This window comes from Apaloderma vittatum, unplaced genomic scaffold, assembly GCF_000703405.1.
Source record: "Apaloderma vittatum isolate BGI_N311 unplaced genomic scaffold, ASM70340v1 scaffold30026, whole genome shotgun sequence".
In the NCBI taxonomy this organism is placed as follows: Eukaryota; Metazoa; Chordata; class Aves; order Trogoniformes; family Trogonidae; genus Apaloderma; species Apaloderma vittatum.
The window spans coordinates 3,043-22,289 of record NW_009723817.1 but is presented as its reverse complement, the minus strand read 5'-3'; the positions used below and the strand labels follow the sequence as shown (position 1 = coordinate 22,289).

The following is a 19,247-nucleotide window of genomic DNA, read 5'->3' as shown; positions in this document are numbered from 1 at the left end:
CTCTGCCTCATTCTCTTTTCCTTCCCGTTTTTAGAGACCATCTGTCCGCATTAGGGGCCAGCCCAGCCCTAACCCGCAACAGAGGGGCATCAGCTTCCTTCATTTATTGAAGTGTTCTTGGATTTGTTACTTGGATTTCTTCAGGTTTGTTTGGTTTTTTGATCCTCTGGTAGCAATGTGCTGATAATCATAACAATAATCATAACAAATGAGAAACATGTGATCCTCTGCCTTAAATGCACCTGTATTATTGCTAGGATGCAGTCTTCTAGGATCTGAGGGTTAAAAAGCAGCTAAAAATAGCTAAAAATTACAAAGCTGAGACTTTGCAAGGGATCTGTCAGAGGTATGGTGTGATAAATGTCATGGTCCCTGCTGCAGCTTCCTGGTGACTTGGCAAAGATGCTCTGACTCAGTTTCACCTGGGGAAAACGAAGGTCTTTGATGTGATTTGGTTAGAGCTTTGTCAACATACTGGCTTTTAAGAAACAAAACATGCTGAGGCCTGGAGTTAAGAACGAGCTGGTTTGGACTGGAAAATCAGAAAGGCTTTGGCAAGACAGGCACCGTTTGATCACCCAGGTATAGCTGATTGGGAAACCAGGTGGGGTCTCTTAGTCTTGCCACCCATGCGAGGTATTTAATTTGTGTGGGAAGCACAGAGGAATTGAGAAAAAGATTGTAAATTCTGCTGAGCAGAGGAGAGCAATCGTGGTTTTTGGTGAGTAGCACAGCTCCCTGTGCAGCAAAGCTGGAGCAGCTTCTAGAGATGGGTGGTCTTTGAGGAGCCCCTTCTTTGGGCAAAGTATTTACTGTGGCTGCTTTCTGGCTTTAAGCACTTTTCAAATTTCTTGGTGCTGTGCTGTGCACCCAGTGTGATTTATTTACGCTGTTACTGGGTTCCAGCTATGGGCAAGGCAGTCTTTTGCTGATACATGTGAGGAAGGAGACTGTCATGCAGACAAGGGTTGTCTCCCTGGGTGGAAACACACGTGGTAGCAGATCCCTGCCATAGTTGCAGAGGTGCGAGCTGCTGCGCTACGTTACCAAGCAAGCTGGAGGATGCTGTGAGTTGCTTTATTTTTAGGTCTTAATGCTGATTAAATGCAAACTATGCGGTGGCTCTGGGCGGCTCAGCTTCCTTGGAGAGCAGCTCTGTCCTGCTTGTTGTAGACTGTGTGTTGGAATGTCAGTTGTTCCCTCGAGGTTTTCCTTCCCCTGATGGCTGCAGGGAAGGGAAAGACATTGCATCAGTGGCTGCTGCTGATGGAGATGAAGTCTGTGCTCCCAGGGCAGGGGAGAGGTGCATTTTCTGTGCATGATACTGGAGGTGGTGGGCATGACCAGCATCCTGCACAGACCCACCCAGCTGGCCTTTGGGTTTTAAGGGGAGTCGCAGCTCTGCTGCTGCAGGTGCCTGTGCGGTTTAGGGGAGTTTACCTCAGTGACCACCTACCTGCTCTTCAGACAGGAGGCAGACTTCTCAAATGAGAGCCCTTTCTGAAGACTTTTATCCAAATCTGAGAAGAACAACACGCACAAACTTCCCATCATGGACTGATGCGGGCTGCCCTGAAGTGCAGCTCCCAGCCCAGCAGCTAATGATCCTTGCCCTGCTGGCTCACCCCTTTTCTTCTGCTTCGACTCCATTTTCTTCAGGGACTGGGGCAGCAGGACTTGGATCCCTTTTTGGAGTGTGAAGACGATGGTGGTGTAATTGCCTGGTGAGGAAGAAGAGATGAAGCAGTACCAGCCATGCTGCGGCAAGCGCTCTGATGGCGAACGAGGGAGGACAGCGGGCTGTGTTGTCCCCTTGGGATCCCATGGGGCTTGCAAGGAGGTCAAGGAAGGGTGGCTGAGCAAGGACTCCTTGACTGCAAAGCTGTTTGGGAGCTGCAGGGCAAGGGTGACCCCTCCCGCCTTGGCTCTGCTCTAGGGTTGGGGGGGTCCCGAGTGGCAGATGTGGGGGCTTGGGAGGAAACGGCTTCCGGAGAGGCGGAAAGGGGAGCGCTTGTGCACAGCTGCCCCTGTGCCAGATGTGCCCTCAGCTCTGTGCCCGCATCGGGTGCACGCTCCCAAGAGGAGATCACTGCTCATGCCCGTGAAGAGGGATGCGGGCAGCATGTCCAGCCTCGGCAGCAGCGGGTCCCTCTGCTCCTTGTGGAGGCACCGGCGGTGCCACAGTGACGCCTGGCGATGGGGGATGCAGCCGTGGCCGGCACCTTCCCAGCCGTGCGCCCGAGCACAGCGCCGACCCGCAAAAAAAGAGGAAAAAAAGCAAATCGTGGGCGATAAGAGGTTCTCTCTGCAATTACAGGTATTTTTCCTAGCCCTTTTGGTGCCTTTTAAAGACAGCATAACCAATTTTTCCCCTTCAGAAAAGCAAGACTCTTAGATAAAAGTCACTGGTGAAAGCCTGGTAAAAAAAATAAAGCGCCCAGAGCAAAAAGGTGTCACAGACATTAGTGCAGGCAGAAGCAGCAGCTATTTTGGGGTTGCACCCTGATTTGGCTCATTTTAGCCAGTCAGGGCTGCCTGCGGGTTGGCAGGTGATGCAGAGCAGGAGCCAGCCCGCACTGAATCCCGCGGGTATAACGTAGCCCTACCGAGGTGTGGTGGCATCTGCCCTTCCTACTCAGCCAGGCTGAACACACTGGATGCAGAAATGAGACAGGTTTGAGAGATGACACATCTACCCTCAAGATGAGGGATTTGATCTACCCATCTCTGGTTATTCAGCTTGGGCAGTGGTGGGACGGTCCTAACCCTTGAAATAGCTTGTGCTGGTTAAATGTCTGTCTCTCTCCCCACTGGTTTTCCTGGAGATTCTGGCAAATATGTATCTCCACTCCAGATAACACAGTAGGTAGTTCCCATGTAGAGCTTTGCTTCTGGCTTGTCACTAGCTGGGAAGACGTGTGTGATGGGTTAGGATTTATCTGCTTTTTTTCCTGTCAGCAATTGGCTTTTGTGTGGGGCAAAAAAAAAAAAAAAAGATGCTTGAGAAGGCCCTGGAAGTGCAGTGAGGCTCCGTAACAAGGTGGAGGCTCAAGCTGAACATTTCATGTTCTGCAGGGGAGTACCCAAGGTGTGGGGTGGTTGGAGTGAATAGACATGGCCTGGCAGTCTTGGAGCACACCTGCACACAGGGCTCTGTCACCCCAGCTCGGCTGTGCAGCAGTAGCTCAAGCACTTGCCTGTGCTTGATTTTTAACCAGAACTTGACAGTGATAAATGACAGGGAGCAGAGCACCGGCTTGCTGACACCCACTCGACCGTCAAAGCAAGATTAGTACGTTCCTATTTTGGTTTCCCCTTTAATCAAAAATCAATTAGACAATTTCCAAATGAATACTCAGTCAAGGAGCTGGGTTGTCAGGCAGACCGGGAGCACTCAGCACTACTTTCTTTGTGGTTTTCGGTTTAGAGTTATTCAGCATTCCGAAACCAAAGAAGTGGATGAGGAAGGAAAAATATCTTTTCCTTTCCCCAGAGATGTCCTGGTGAGTGTCACCTCAAATTCTGATGAGGCTTATTCTCCATTTTATATGTTCAAAGCATCCTTCCCGCAGTGCTGCTGAGCCTGGTGTTTGGCTGCACAGTTCTTCTCCTTTTCCTGCTCCCATTTGACTTGCAACCCAAAGGATTAGCTGTTTTATTTCTGTTTTAGGGTGTGTGCAAGAGTATTTTTAACTTGGTTATCAAAGCAAGCGAGTTATGCAACAGCTCTTTGCTCATGAAGTCTCTGCACCCACTTCCCTATTCCCCGAAGAAATTTCTGAAAACCCACTGGGCAATTTTGACTGAATTTGATAGAAAGGAGTGATTTCAGAGATGCTTCATTTTTCAACAGGCCTACACCACATATACCCTCAAAGCTGTGTGAAGGAGGGAGTTTGTGCCTTTTAAGGGGAACCCTGTGGGACTCCAAAACCCCAAGTCTGGACATCTCTGCATTGGAAGAACAAGCCTGAGGACAAAATGTGAGGCGGGAGGACAGGCACTCGGCTTACCTGGACTGCAGATGTCAGATGACTTGGAAGAGATGGTTGTACTGGGCGAAGAGGTTGGCATGCTGTCCTTACGAGAGACCTTATAGCTCCTCATCACCTTCCAGGTGCAGAACCTGCATGAGAAATACTGAAGATAGCAAACATCCCAGCAGATCTCTACAGCTGGGCTCCTGAAGAAGTGTCTCTATTTTCACCATGTCAGAGGAACAGGTGGCTGGATAAAATGGCTGGCACCCACAGAGCCTCCCCCACCCTGGGAGAGAGGGGATAGGTACCTTCTCCAGAAGTGCATCACGATGGGGAAGATGATGACCTTGGCCCTGTGGTAGAGGGCACGATTTAGTAGCCCCTTGGAAGACAAGCTCCAGATTAAATCTCTCTCTCCTTCAGAGATGTTCACCTGGCCACAGAAGAGACCTTGCTTAACCAAAGCAGTTTGTGGCACTCCTGATGGGCCCTAGAGGCACATTTCTTTCCATGACACCACCTTGCATTTTAGTAGCCTCTTAAGAAGAGATTCCACTTTCATCCTGACTGTCTCAGATACAAGGGCAGAACCCGCACTGGATTTCTGTGAAAAGCACTGTGCTGTGCTTTCCAAAGGGAAGATAGAGCCACGGCTACTGCAATGGGAGGAGGTGGGTGCAATGAGGAGGAGGAAATGGTGACATTGATCTCTGGCAAGTGAAAAGGACTGAACTGGCACCCATCCTGATGCTTTAGCCCTGGAATTTCTCCAGCAGGTAGGGGATTTCACTATCTTCTCATCCACACACTTGTTCTCGATCTGGGACATGTGCTGGTGTGGGTCTGGTGGTGGGTCACTTCCCCTCCCATGGAGCCCAAGCAGAGGTCCCAAACTTCAGAGCATGCTCTGAAGGTTCACAGATCCAAACCTCCACCCTATTCTCTTTTCCCCCCAAACTGCTCGCAGCTGCGATGAACTGGTCTTGAGCAATGAGCAGGCAGCAGCTCTCAGCCTTCCTGTGTGGGTCCCAGCATCTTACCCGCAATTTGGGAGGACTATCGGAGTTCAGGAAGAGTTTGCTGATGATGGCAGCTTTCTTTCTGAGAAAGGCTACTTCGTTTTTGAACGGCATGTTGCAGGCTGCCAGAGCTTCAGCTGAATCAGCAAACCTGGAAAACCTGCAAAGGCACGTGGGGGTCTTGCTCTGAGATGAGTGCTCTGACTGCTAGGCTAGATGGTCATGACCTTGTCTTAGCTTCATATTTACTGGCTCAGAAAAAAGCAATCCACAAGGTGTGGAACAGTAAAACAGATGGGATGAAAAGTCGTTTTGTTCTTCTACACCCTCATGGTCAGAGCATTCACCCGGAGGATGTGATGTTTGCCCTTCTCCAGGGAAAGAAGGGAATTAGAACCTTGTCTTGTGTACGTGGGTGTGTGCTGGTGACGGGGCTGTTGTGCCTCAGCCCTGGCTTGCTCTCCCAGGTTTGCCAGGGACCTGGACAAAGTCAGTGGGGAAATGCCATGACTGGCACATCAAGAAAGGGGTAGGCAAAATGTTAGATTGCTTGGGACTATCAAACCCAAAGTGCTTCTTTGGGCTTGAAGTACTTCTTAGGATACCCAGATGGGAACTCTTAGCCAGGGGGCTTTTTCTAGCTGGAGAGTTCAGGAGCTCCAAGGGCAGGTAGCCACGAGCAGATTAGATGTAAGCAGCTACGGGGTGAGATTTTGGCTGCACTCTACGCTGCAGTGTGAGGTCCAGCTACCAGCCCTTGCGTAGAGAGGCTGGCAGGAGTTTAGGGGTGGCAGCACAGACCTTAGTGTATGTTAATGAATCCACAGTTTGGGCTTTATCCTCTGCTGAGAGATGGGCACTGCCCACAGGGTGGGAGACTGGTGGTACCTGAGCATGTGGTGGAAGAGGAACTTACTTGTCGATCTCCAGATAAAAGCGGAGGTCATAGACGAGGAAGTTGACAGTAATGAGCTGGCTGTCGAACAGGTACCGTTTCACTAGTTGCACCTCCCTGTCCTGTCGGGTGCTGGTAGAGGCCTGCAGAGAATTCAGGGTGCTGGTGCTCTGCATCCGTCTGATGGGCAAGTCTGAAAGAGGGGAACGGATGTTCTGTCCTGCTTCTCCCAGCACTGGGTTTGAGGCCATCTGGGCACCTGATGCTGAGCTATACCCTGCTCCTTCACCTCGCCTGTGCTTGCTTTACCTGCACACAAATAATTTGCTGAGGGTCTTTCTATCTACGTGGACCACAACCTTCCTGCAGCCAGGCTCTTGAGGGAATTCAGACCTATCCAGTGTGCACCTTCCTTCTAGCATAGTAACCTCCTCCACCCGCCCTCCTAAGCACCCATGGGGTGCTTCTAGTCACGATTTTCATAGGGAATGGCCGCAGAACATTAGATCAAAACTCTGCTGGTCCATCTAGCTGTTATCCTGTTTCTGACAGAGGCCACAAGCAAATAACTAGGAAAAGGAAAGGTAAAAATCTCTGTTATTTCTCCCATGTACAATATTCTCCAGCTTCTATAAAATTAATTTCCAGGGACTTCTTGATCTAGATGGGGTTTCTGCGTATCTACCTATTTCAGTGGATTTCTTTTCTAACAGCTTTTCCAGCCTCCTCTTGAAGCTGTGTGTGAAATTTCAGGATCTACATCCTTTGGCAAAGCACTTTGTAGCCAGCTCCCTGTTGCATAGCAAACAATTTCCTTTTGTTTATTTCTTTGGCCTGTGTCACCTCAGGTTCATTTAGTGCCTCCTGTTTTTTGGAGGTTTTTTTTGCAGAATGGATGCAGACTTGCATACGTATTATTGCTACAGAGGTGCAACAGCATCATGGGCATCCACATCAGAAAATACAGATACTGCATGAATGTGTATGAGTGCATGTGGCCTGTTCAAAATTCTGGACCTCATCTCCCAACTCCATCGCCCTAAGTGCGCAGGGTTCTGTACAGTGATGTCTGGCATCCTCAGATACTCGCTCTTCTCTACATGTCTCCATCAGAGAAAACTAAGTCAGCATATAGGGATGGGAGATGAGCTACAGGTTTTCTCCATTTACTTCTCTACTTGAAGCCAGGACTGTCTTGGGAAGGGAGGAGAAAGGGGGTGCCAGGAATCCAGACATACTTTCCTCCTTGTTTCTTAGTTCCCGACGGAGAAAGTCCTCAAACTCTATCCGGTGTTTGCTGATGTCCATCTCCCTCCGGAACTTGCAGAGGCTCTTGACAAGGTCACGAAGGGCAAACCAGGCCCACCGCTGTGGAGACACGGCACAGCGGGCATCAGCTGCCCCCGGGGAGCCAGCCCCTGGCCTTAGCAATAGGGTTTGCTCCCAGGCACAGCCCTCCTGTTTGGATCCACCACTGTGAACTGGAGTACCAGAGCACTGCCTTGGCAGTGGGATTTGTGACCCAGACGTCATCTTTGCTTTCTGGCATTCCTCAGTTGCATTCACGGCCACAGGAGATAGCGTGAATTTTTTTGGCCAGTCCTGACCAAATCTGGAGAGGTCTGCATAGAGCAGGACTCCAGAGGCTGGGAGTGAGCCTTTTCTTACCAGTTGGTTTTTTGGTGTTTTTTTTTTTTCAACTCTTCAAGTCTAGCCCCCTTCTCACCCCATCTATGTGAGCACTGCTTGATCCACAGTATCTTTCTTGCCTGGAGAACATCAGCAGCTCACCAGTAGAGAGGGTCTTTCCTTACCATCTTGCCTGTCACAAATTTCCCCATCCTGTGTTTCAAATGAAGGTTAGGTTTCCCCGTGTCACTCGGAGGGAACAGGTCCTGGTACTCTTTAAACCTGCCAGATGGGAGATGAGAGAGAGCACTGAGGGCAGCCAAGTGCATGAGAAGGGCAGCGGGAGCGCGGCTAAGTGAGGGAACAGCCCTGGGGTTGGGGTCCCACTGGACTTCTGCTCCTGGAGGGTGTTGGAGAATGAGACGGGGGGGGCTCAATCCCCTCCCTCAGGCTCTGTTCTTGCACGTCACAGGCTTGGCAGTGTCTGTCCTGCTTATCTACAGCGTGTTTCCTCCTCCAGTCCAGCACCCTGCAAGCCTAACGGTGATTTTATCTCTGAGGGAGAAGCCCTGCCAGCCTTGCACAGGTAAATATGTCAGAAGCTGCAACAGCACTTTTGCTGGGCTGGGGGTCTGGCTGGGATTTTAATACACCAGCTGATAGTTCATAGGGACATATGTTTGTAGTGGTTGCCATCACCTTGGGGTGGGATGGATGTTGGGGAGGATGTGTTTGTGTAACCACTGGGCTTATGGAACCAGCCTGGCCCAGGTGCTCACCATCGTTTTTCCATTGCTTTCTCGACAAAGACCTGGGCTGTGATCAACATGTTGGAAGTGACTCTTTCGGCCTCACTTATTTCTTCGATGATAGAAGCGTGGCAGTCCAGCTGGTCCTCTGGAAGAGAAGCGCGGTCACTGCCTGCCCCTGCCAGCCACCCCTGAGCCACCAAGACATCTCTTCCTACCCTCACACCTGCAAGTCGCACCCTGTCCCATCTCTGCCTGCCCTGTCTGCTGCTTGCTGAATTTGGTTGTCTCATCCCTGCTCCTTTCTATACTGTGCTAATTGCTTTGGGAGTGAAGTTGTGACTCCAAGAGCATCTAAAGGAGGCAAGAGCTATTTCTGCAGCTGCAGGAACTGCATGTTGCAGGTCTTGGTCAGTAGATGCTGCCAAAGAAGTAGACCACCTTCCTAGAAATATAATTGGCAGTGTAAGGACTTGGCAAATAAATGCTCCACTGGATGGGAAAGAAGAATGAGCAGGTCCCTGCAAGAGGATATAAAATCTGCAACCGGAAACCAGTTCAGGGAAGTGGCTTTCATCGCAAATGGAGTAAAGTGCAGGGTGGAAGGGCACCTACCAGCTGGGATTTCAGCTTGGAAATAAGTTCTGACAATGCTGTCAATGAGGAAGTTCTTCTTCTTGGGGCTAGTCTTTGAAATTAGCTTCTCCACGGCCATCCAGAAATGTAGTGGTTTATCTGCGTTGCGCTCCTTGAGGAACTGCATGAAGAACTGCAGGTGGGCAGGGTTGTGCAGTACTTTTACAAAGTGCCTGAAGAGGAAGAAACACCAGGAGACGGAATTTCTGTGCCACCAGTGACCTGGAACACAATCAGGACCTACCTCTGTGTTTGTTTCTCCAACAAGAGACACACACCTGAAGAAGAGCTAGAAACATGTTGTATGTGGGATCTGGGAAGCAGATGGACCAGCCAAGATACTGGTGGGGCACAGCCTCCCCTGTCTGTCTTGCCCATAGGACCATTTAGGTTGGAAAAAGACCTTTATGATCATCATCCACTGAGATATTGAAATTCCAGGGGAGATTCTCTTGGTAAGCTCTTTCTTTTCTGTCATAGGTTCACCTGCCCAACAGCCTTGCTGCCATCTATCCAAAGGAACTGCTCTCAGCCTGAAGACGAGGCTTCACCCAGAGAGTCAGGGAGAAGGCAGGATTTTGGGTCTGTGATGGAGACCTCAGAACCTGCAAATAGACTGGGCAGAGACCAGGGGAGGGAGGCAGGTAAGGATGGGGCACCTGGAAGGACAAGCAGGAGGAGTAGGTTATGCTCACCTCTGTCACTCGCTGAGAATAAACAATAATTTGCCACTGGATGGAAGAAGGCTTCATGTGTTTGGCCACGGAGAAGGTGTTCTGGAGTGGAAAACCCTTGGCACTGGTAGGTCAGGAGGTTATTGAACAACGTAAGGCCAGAGGACAGCTACACTGACAAGATTCAGCAGAGCTCTGGGAGTCGACGTGGATTCTGAGTCATTTATGAGGTTAGCAAGCCCTTATCTGAAGGTCAGTGGACCGGATCAAATATTTTCTTTAAGTGTGGCTCGTGAGACTGACTTTCACAATAAACAATAGGCACTGCTCCTACTGAGGACTTGTGCCTTGGCTACCATTTATATCCCAGTGTGGAGCTGCAAGGACTCATGTCTGGAATATTCTCAGGAGGTGGACATTCATGTGGTCAGCAAGTACAGAGTGTGATTAGAGAGTGAGTTTAGGTGATTTTTTTTTTTTTTTCTGGGAATCTGAGAGCTGCCCACCTGGCCTGCCAGGGAGTGATTGCAGATGAAGTGCAGGAGGCGCTATGTGAGGAGTAAATCTGAACTATGGGGTTGGGCGTGTCTTAAATATTTTTCTCCTTTCCCTGGTAACTCTTAAGTTTCGACCCACAGGTCACCTGTGTCTAGGTCTGAGAGGGCTCAGCAGTGAAGCAAGGAGCAGTGATACTAAAGGGAAGCACTGGGAAAAATCTGCTTCCTGAAAGATGAGAGGCAGCAAAAAACAGCAAAGCCCTGTGCTGCGGGGTACCAGACCTGGGTCTTGTAGATGGCTTCTCTACTGCAACAGTGTTGATCTTGGTTGTACTTGATTTGGTTTTTCGAGCAGCCTTCATTTTTCTCTTTTTTTTAGCTGTGGGGACAGAACAGGGTTGACCCCTTCTTCAGGTGACAGCCAGAGCTTGACCTCAGGTGTCCTCAAGGCAAAGGACCTCAAAAAGTCCCAAGCTGTCCCCAGAGCCAGCATGCTGATGTCTGCATGGTGAGTCTGGCTCAGGAGACACTGGGTGCTGTGGAAACTCTTTGCGTCCATGTGACTTGACTTTCTTGGCATCCGCTTCAGAGAAGCATTCCCACCCTCTCTGTCTGGATTAACACCCCAAAACATACACCTTTCAAAGGTGGCTAGGCCTCCTTCTTCTTCTGGAGATATTCCTCCAGATAATGGGGTGCAAGCAGGCAAGACCTCTGTTTGTCCAGTCCTCTGACTGGTACAGCTCCAAGGGCAGGAAGGTTTGGGGCCACCCCACTTCTAGCCAGCTCAGGCTGGACTCACCGACTGATGGGCTTCTGAGAAACCAAAGTTCATCTTCCTTTCTTGGGGTATACACAGCCAGCGGAGGCTTCTGAACAGCCAGCTCATTGAACATCATCTTCTGGGAGTCTGCAACAGCTGAAGAAGCCAAGACAGATCCAATGTTCACTCCTCCTGGCCGTGACAGCCCTCTGAGTGCTCAGAGCGCCGTATGGTGATTGCTACTCACCTTGCCTTTCCCCTTCTCTGTCCTGTTCCCATGACCTACCCATGACACTGCATTTCTCGAGTATGAGCAAGGCCCCACAAGCTACCTAAGGGTTGCTACAGGTGACTGCTGTCACTCTCGGTGCACCAGCATGTCATTCTCAAAAGATGATGTGAGAAGACAAAGCTGAGTTTTTAAACCAGCATGGCCAGCTCCAGTGTCCAAAGAAAGTCAAACTGGTGAAAAGGAGTGACAACGGTTGTTGCTGGCTTTGGGTTTCAGCTGCTTTGCCACAGCAAAGCCTGATGGTTCAGGCCAGCGCAGGGATGTGGCATTTGGTGCCTCTGGAACTGGCAGGAGGGAATTTGGCCCATGGATCACTGACATAGCTCGGATTACAGCTCATGGCTCCCAGATATCCTGTCACAACCTGCTCCACGATGTCCATGTGCTGTCAGCAATACAGCATTGCACCAAAGGCTCTGTGCTAGGGGCAGTGGTCACCATGGATGTATGAGATGTGCTTCATCAGCCTGAGCCAACGTGAGCCCTGGCAGAAATGCAGGGCTTCCTCTTACCTATCCTGCGCAGAAGTTCCACCTCTGCCTGGATGGAGCCTCCTTTCCGAAGGTCCCGACTGGCAATTAATTGCCAGTGCTCGGGAGAGAGGCCTTCCAAATTCCTCGTGCCGTGCAGGGCTTGGCTCAGCTTCAAGGACGTGTTCATCCGCTGCGACAGGAGGAAACATTCATCTTTCCCAACAGCGTGGCCTTGCACCTCCGGCATCAGGACATCGCTCTGCGAAGACTATGGTGAGAAGAGCAAAGGGTGATTGCACAGAGCCCACAACCCATCTGAAGAGTTTCTCCTGCCTGACGGACTATCTGCATGTTTTACTGTGCCTTAAAGTACAAACCTACCTATCTCTGCTTCAGCTTTAAACTGTCTGGAAGAAATTCAGGGTGAATATGAAGCTCAAGATAGACCTTAAACCCACTATTTGCAGCTGCTTAAAGTTGGATCACCTCTGCCTGCAGCTGGGACCTACTGGGGACATGCAGCCTGTCCCCCAGGTAGTCCAGGCAACAAAGGCAGCAGCTTCTTGAAGAGATCAACATCCATCCAGGAGGGCTGAGAGCAACCCTGAAGGTGTCCCTGGCAGACAGGTTAACCTCATGTGCCTTTTCAGTGGGCTGCTCTCCCTGGGAGGACCTCTGTACCCTCGCTGAGACCCTCCTGCACTTTTTGTCGCTCCCCACTAGTGAGCAGTTTGCAGCCAAGCAGCAGGGTCAGAGGGGCTGGTTTGTGACTGAAATACAAGCTGCTGAGAGCAAGCACCAAAAATAACCCTGCTAAACCCCTGAGCAGTTCCCCTGACAGTGAGACCTGGGGAGAATTTGGCTTAGGGGACAGTGCCCGCAGTGAGCATGGCCTCGACACCTGCCCAAGTGCTAATTGCACACCCAGACCAGGTCGGTGCTCTGAGGGGTGATTTCCTTGATAAGAGATGCTTAAAAACCTGGGCAGCTAATTAACTTACAACCAAGAGCATTTAACGAATCTGGGGCAGGAGCTGTTCCAGCTGAATTTCCTGAAACGCTTGGCTCTTGCTGACTGAGATGCTGGCATCTATGTCAGCCAAGTCTTTGGGGGCCACCAGCCCTCGAGAGCCTCTCCTTACCATTTCCAGGATCAGCTGCTGATTTTACATTGCAGTCTGGGGAAAAAGCCTTAATGATTGGTTTGAAGAACACGGTTTACAGTGAGCAAAATTGCCTGTGTAGGTTGTGCAGGGATGCAAGCAGGTGGGATGCTGGGGGTTTTGGTCTGTGAGTAGATTTCCTGGTGTAAGGCTAATATTTAGGGTGTTAATAAACATGAGGTATAAGGAGGATTTTTGCAATTGAGAGGCATAATAGTCCAGGAAGATGAGTTCTTGTGTGACCCTGCTTTCTTAAATCATCCCTTTACACAGCAAGTTAAAAATAAAATGTGGAAAACTTGAGTGTGGTTGAATCACAGGCTAAGAGGCTGCATGCCCTCTTCCTCCGGTGTGTCAGCCGGGTGCTCGTGCTAGGACAAGGTCACACATGCAGGAATCCCAGTAACAGCAGCATTCACTGTTTAAAAAGGTGGGGGAGGTAATTCTCAGAAATGTTTTGCCCACGAAGCAGTTACCCAGTGTGCTGTCTGCTGCTGGTCTCTATATTTTTTTTAAAGATTTTTAGAAGACTGTTTTGAAGTCTCTCCTTGGTTTTGGGCCATGGTCTGTCACAGGGGACTCTCACAGGGCATGCCCACAGCACTGCTGACTGATGAGATGCTGTGATGGAGAGGTTGAGGATTGTTGCGCTGGGCAGCTGACTAGGGCGTATTGTGGGATGCTGGACCACCACAGCTAACACTTGGCTTCTCCTCCCTCTCTCTCCAACTTCTCACATCTTCACTGGTGCCTGCACACCCCATGAGGATGCCCGTATCCCTTTTACCATAAACTGGAGGAAGGTCCTGTCGTCGTCAGCCAGAAAGTCCTCGTAGAAGCAGCAGAGCACCTGAGGAGGAGCAAAGGTGGGTTGTCCTCAGCTGGTGCTCCAGCAGTAACCGGCACCCCCCAGCCCTGCCGTACCTCAAGGTCACAGCAGTGATGCCATGGGCAGGTTAGACCTTGCTGAGACGCCCAGCACAGCTCTGTCAGGAGCTGCACACCCAGGTTGGTCCACTGGGCTGCTCAGAGGGTCTTGGAGTTGTAAATGTGTTTTACTTACGTTGTGCTGGAAGCACTGACTCAGATGTGAAAGGATGGCCATTGCACTGCCATCCCCTGGCCCTTGGCATGTGCACCGAACAATGGAGGTCACCAGCTGCTAAATGACTGCTCACCTCCGCTCCACTGCGCAACAAACCAGTGAGGATGCTCCTCTCTACTGGCCTGGCATGTCTTGGTCACTGGTTCCAGTGCAAGATGATTTATGACTAATTTTTTTCCTTTCCTAATCTCTCTCCTTTTCCCAAACACCTCGGCTCTTAAACCTGCCCATGGCCCTCACACCAGCCCAGAGGTGCCAATGCCAGATGTACCTCCCAGCCTGACCATCACCAGCACCACTCCACACCTCACAAATCTCCTGCTGGGCCCTGAATATCCAGGGGGAGAATTCTCCAGTCATCAGGTGATTCCGCAAGGTCCTGAGAGTCCTGGTCTCCAAGGGAAGCTGCTGAATGTTGCCCTCTTCCAGGTAGGTCTTGCATATCTTCTCCCCCATCCAATGACGCAGGATGAAACTGTTTTCTTTGCTGGGCTCCAGCACTATGGGCAAAAATTCCTCCAGGTCATGCCACAGGTCCAGGAGACGAGTCTCCACAGACCGGTCCTGGCGCTTCAAGAAGTCCCTGAAGGGCCGTCCTGCACAGGTCTCAGCACTAAGGGCCCAGGGAAGGAAACTCAAGGTCTCAACCGGCTTTCTCGAGCATGGCAGCTGGACAAGGGGTGCAGGGGAACGCAGGCTAGAGAGGTCTTTCTCTTCATAGAGGCCTTTCAGAGGAAGCACCTGCTCTGCATTGGGTCTAGGTCCTTTGGGAGAGGTTGCTCCTCCTTTGCCTCCAAAGGCAGTGTCTGAAGGATGGTCTAAGTGCTGAGGAATTGATCCCAAAGCATCCTTATCCAGATGTAATTCCCTCATGCTCCCACCTGGCCCTGGCTGCACCTGAAAACCGAGCATCTTCATTTTTGGGGTGTTTCTTCCCTCCTTGATCGCAGTCCAAATCTCTGCTTTGGCCTTCTTACTGCAGTAGGACCCTGACAAACCCTGTCCCCTTCCAATATGCATCGTGAAGGGACTCTCTGAAAGGCCTGAGGGCTCCTGCGGTTTGGCCTGTAATAAAAGCTCCCGGTATTCCTGCAGCAGAGGCCAGCACGATTTCTCTTTCTTGATGCTCTTCTTGCAGTAGATGAAGAATCTAGGGAGCCAGTAACTTTGAATCTTAAAGAGGGCCTCTTCCTGCATCTTGCTTAGGATCTCTCTCCTGGTGCTGATGGGCTGGACATGCCCGGTTTTTGGTGGCAACCCTGAAATGGATGCAGGGGATTACAATGGGGAGATTGCTCCACACAGATGATTCCTCAGCCAAAGTTGATGATGGTATCCCATCTCCCTGGGAGCATCCAGGGATTGCCACCTCTCCAGAAGGGCACTGCTTGTCCCCAGCTCCCACGTTTCTTACCAACGATGTTCCTGCAAAGACTCATGACGCTGGAGCCTTCATGCAGGTGAGTGGCCTTCAGCCTGTGGAGCAAGGATGGGTAGAGGTCCCTCTGCCTTGCATCCAGCTCATCAAGTCCCAGGAGCCTTTCAGTGGTGAGCCAGAAGTTGGTGAGCTCTTCCCCTGTAGATCAGACAAGGGACAGGGGTCAGAAGGAAAGCCCCACTGATGAGCGAAGTAGTCTGTGTATTTTAAAAAAGAAAGAAGGAAAGATCTCCTGGAAGAACCAAGGGGATGGTGTAGAGCAGAGCCAGGGTGATGCATCTGCGCAGTGCCCACGGTGAAGCTCTGCTGCCAGCTCATCTTCCAAAGCTCTATCGGGGATCACAGCGTGCCCCGTCCGCCCCAGTGCTTACGCAGTGCCCGTGTCCTGCCGGGCAGCTTGCCCACGGGTGGCTGAGAAGGGGCTGCAGAGCACCCCGTGCCCACCTGCCGTTCCTTGGAGGAAGGTCCGAAAGTGCCACATGCCCTGGCTCCCGCTGATGCATTTCTCCAGCAGCCACTGGTCAGCGCTTTGCCAGTTCAGCAGTTTTGCTGTCAGAGGAAAAGCAGGCAGAGCATGGCATTGGTGGGGGTGCATGCAGGAACGGTCCCCAAGAAAGCCCTCCAGACCCCACCGCCATCCCCCCAGCCTCCCTGGCACAGGCTGCCAGAAGGCAGCAGTGCTGTGAGCCGCGAGAACAGCGAATCCCACTGAAATGGGAGTTTTGAACAGGTTTTGGGATGCACGTGTGGAGTTTGAAAGGATGCTCGTGTTGGTGACAATCTGCCCAGCTATCATACCTCTTCCCCTTGCAAACACCCATCTTTGCTTGAGTTTAGGGCTTGCCCTCAACCTCCTTCAGCCTGAGCTTCAACCTGACTGGAGAACCAGCAGCAATGCATTGGAGAAAGCCTTGATAAATGGTTTATTTTTTTTTTCTGAAACGAAAATCTCTGTTCCCACTGCCACAGCTCTCCTTCCAGTGGCCTTCTCTTGCTTTGACACGCAGGTTGATAAAGCAATTTGCTGGGCTGAGGTGGCTCAACCCAGACTTGATGCTGGTAGGACAGACCACGGCATAGCCCATGCGTCAGACGAGGAGCATATCGTGATGCAGTGGGAGAGCTCTGGGCACCCTGCACAGCAGAAAACCATGAAACCCCAGGATCCCACAGATGCTCTCCAGCCCCGCTCCATCTCTAAGCCTCACAGCTCCACAGCTCCACGGAGACAGCAAGCCTGTAGTAACGGGGCGGTGACTTGAAGCCCCGCTTATCCCATGTAAAACCTGGGGCCTGCTGCATCCTTAAAAATATGGGACATGCCAGGCCTTTTTATCCCGGAGAGGAGAGGCAAGACCCGCTGTGCAGGCACCACGTGGTGATGACCCCAGCGAGAGGAAGCCTTGCTGGGGTGGCAAAGCCGCTTCGGTTTCCTCCGTGCCGCGATGACTCACCTGCTTCCTGCGAGCGAATGAAACTCAGAAGCTTCTGGCAGAGGACGAGGTGGAGGCACAGGCTGGATTTGCAGAAGTGAGGCAGGCGGTGCTTTACCAGCCAAGCCAGCAAAGACGGGGGGCTGGGATCCTGCATTGCAAACCAAGGAGAGGATTAGGCTGCGAGCAAAGGAGCCTTCTCTTGCCTGGGGATTAGGGTGAGTAAAGGGACCATGCAATGGGGGGAATGAGGCAGGGGAAGGCACCCTGTTGCTAGATGGCAATGCAAAGTCCCTGTGCTGAGAAAGAAAGGGGGATACTTGAGCTACAGCCCCTGCCTGCATCCCTGCAAGCTCTGCCTGCAATACCAGGAGACCCGGCGCTGCGTGGCTGCTTCTCCTCGCAGGCTGCCTGCCTTCCCGGAGCCCAGGCAGACAAGGCACGGCAGCACAGAGAGGAGCAGGGCTCCCTTTTGCTACGGGATCCGAGCGAATGGTGCTCGTGGCTGGGGGAAAAGGGGGTTGTCTGCGGGGAGGGCTGAGCCAGTTTTGAGGATCAACAGGGCTTCACTCCTGGAGGAAGACAGGACACGAGGGGCTGATGTTTGTGTCTTTCTTCTCTGTCACCACACCTGCTCTCCTTAATTCCACCTGCTGAGGGCTGGATGGAGCCCATAAGCTGCACCAGGACTTTAAATGACTTGTGCTCCTCCCGGGGCTTAAAAGCAAAATGGTGCCTGGGTTTTAAATAATCCCCTGGCTGCACGAACAGGAGAGCCAGAGAGTGGCCTTGGAAGTGAGAAACCAGTTCCTTCCCTCCCCTACCTTGTGCCCTGCCTCCCTCCTCCTCACCCTCCCTGCAAGGGGCATTTTCTCACCAGGCAGCTCTGCAGCTCTGGCCAGAGGTCCCACCGACCCGTGCTGCTGTTGTAAATGGGTGTCTGGCCAAAAACCTATATCGAAAGGGAAAAGGAGAGCTGAAAGAGATAGAGGGTAGCAGGGGAACCCAGCTGTTGTAGTTAGTCTTCCCTACAAAGAAGGACATCACCTTCCCTTTCAGACCTCTACCTCCAAGCTGTGATCCTCAGGTTTCCTTCATTTTCCAGCTTGAGTGTGGTGTATTCCCAGTTTTCCCAGGGCCTCTAACACCACAGAAGCTGAAAGTTCACCTGAGAAGAGCTCAGAAAGATCCCGGGCTTTATGACACAGAGTGGACTTACGGGAAGATTCAGAAACGTGTTGAAAAAGTCGACAAAAACGTCATCTCTTAGCAGAAGACCCATGCCCATGGAGGCTATGGTTGCTACAAGGGCAAGAAGAGAAAATTACTTGGGCTTTGTGTCACCAAGTGTGATATAAATGTGAACCTCAGGCCAGGGGCAGGTTGTAGCTCTGGGTAGAGTGACAATCCCTGCAGACTCCCCACCCCATCCAGGACATCAAGGTGCAGTGTGCCAGTAGAGCCCAACACTTCTCACTATGCTTGGGTACAAGGGGCTTAGCTGGCATCGACATACTGGTGCGTGGGTCAGAAGCATCCGCCTGTGGGAATGCACGGCTGTGTCACAGAGAGGACACACATTTCAGAAGCCTAATGCTCTTTTTTTCCCTGCTGTCCCCTTTGGGGTCTGCTTAGAGGAACTGAAGCCTCCAGAAAAGGTAACTCACCAGTAGCTGCCATGTTGCTGTGTCTCAGCGTTGCCATGTCGTGGGGTTGTTGTGTCCAGGGGTTGCCGTGTTCCAGGGATGTGTTCCAGAGTTCCACACTGCATGTGAGGCTGCAGAGGTCCTGGAGACTGGGGGTCTTTCAGCACCTCCTCCTTTGCTGTACTTCAGGGAAATATATAACTTTTTTAAATCATCAGCCCTGCAAACACACTTAAGCACTCCTGAAATTAAACCCTTCCCCTCTCCACTTCTTGTCTTCAAAACATGCTCTCGGTAGCACCGTGGCACCATGCATGGTTGCTGTCAGCGTGCCTGCTCAGGTGATGACAGAAATTTCTCTGGAGTTTGCCCTGGGCAGAGCAACCCCAGATTTCTCATTACCTGTCCTGCTTTGCCAGATCTGGAGCTGAGACTCAACCTTGGAGACCCTCTGGTGGGAAGAGAAGAAAGAAAGAAGGAACCACCTCTCTCTCTTGCAGCAGTGACCTGTTTCGCTGGCAGGAGGAGGAACCAGCTCTCCAGGTGAGTTTTTGACACCCCTCCCAGTCCGTAATGCCGTCGTGTCGGACATGGCAGGGTTCCTAGTGCCCTCCAGGTTTTGGGCACAGTCCTGTCTGAGGTGTCTGATGTGCCTTGAAGGAGAGAAGCGGATCTGCCTGTCTGTGGCTCTGTGCGGTTGGTGGGAGCGGGAAGGCTTTCGTGGCCGGCAACGAGCAGGGAGCGGAGGATTTTTGGCCTCTCCAGCAGCAGACACCTCTTCCGTGCTTGCCTGGGGCGGGGTGGGTGATGCAGGGCAGACTCTGCCCACCTTGCATTTCGAAGAAGCCCCGAGCT

General features: G+C 51.6%; 1 protein-coding gene across 1 annotated transcript; it reads right to left on the bottom strand.

Annotated features, from left to right (window-relative positions):
• Nucleotides 1-1,456: 1,456 nt before the first annotated feature.
• On the bottom strand, nt 1,457-18,450 carry RGSL1 (regulator of G-protein signaling like 1; the record flags this gene model as incomplete). The annotated part of the gene is made up of 20 exons (XM_009872266.1): nt 18,414-18,450; nt 17,966-18,048; nt 17,624-17,698; nt 16,768-16,897; nt 15,290-15,451; nt 14,182-15,134; nt 13,558-13,620; nt 11,647-11,875; nt 10,882-10,998; nt 10,362-10,458; nt 8,888-9,081; nt 8,303-8,420; nt 7,709-7,805; nt 7,133-7,262; nt 5,916-6,087; nt 5,021-5,150; nt 4,289-4,413; nt 4,014-4,126; nt 1,626-1,721; nt 1,457-1,520 (listed from the first exon to the last, which is right to left on the bottom strand). Coding segments are annotated over exons 1-20 (3,185 nt in total), but the record flags the coding sequence as incomplete, so codon positions are not given.
• Between the last annotated feature and the right edge of the window lie 797 nt (nt 18,451-19,247).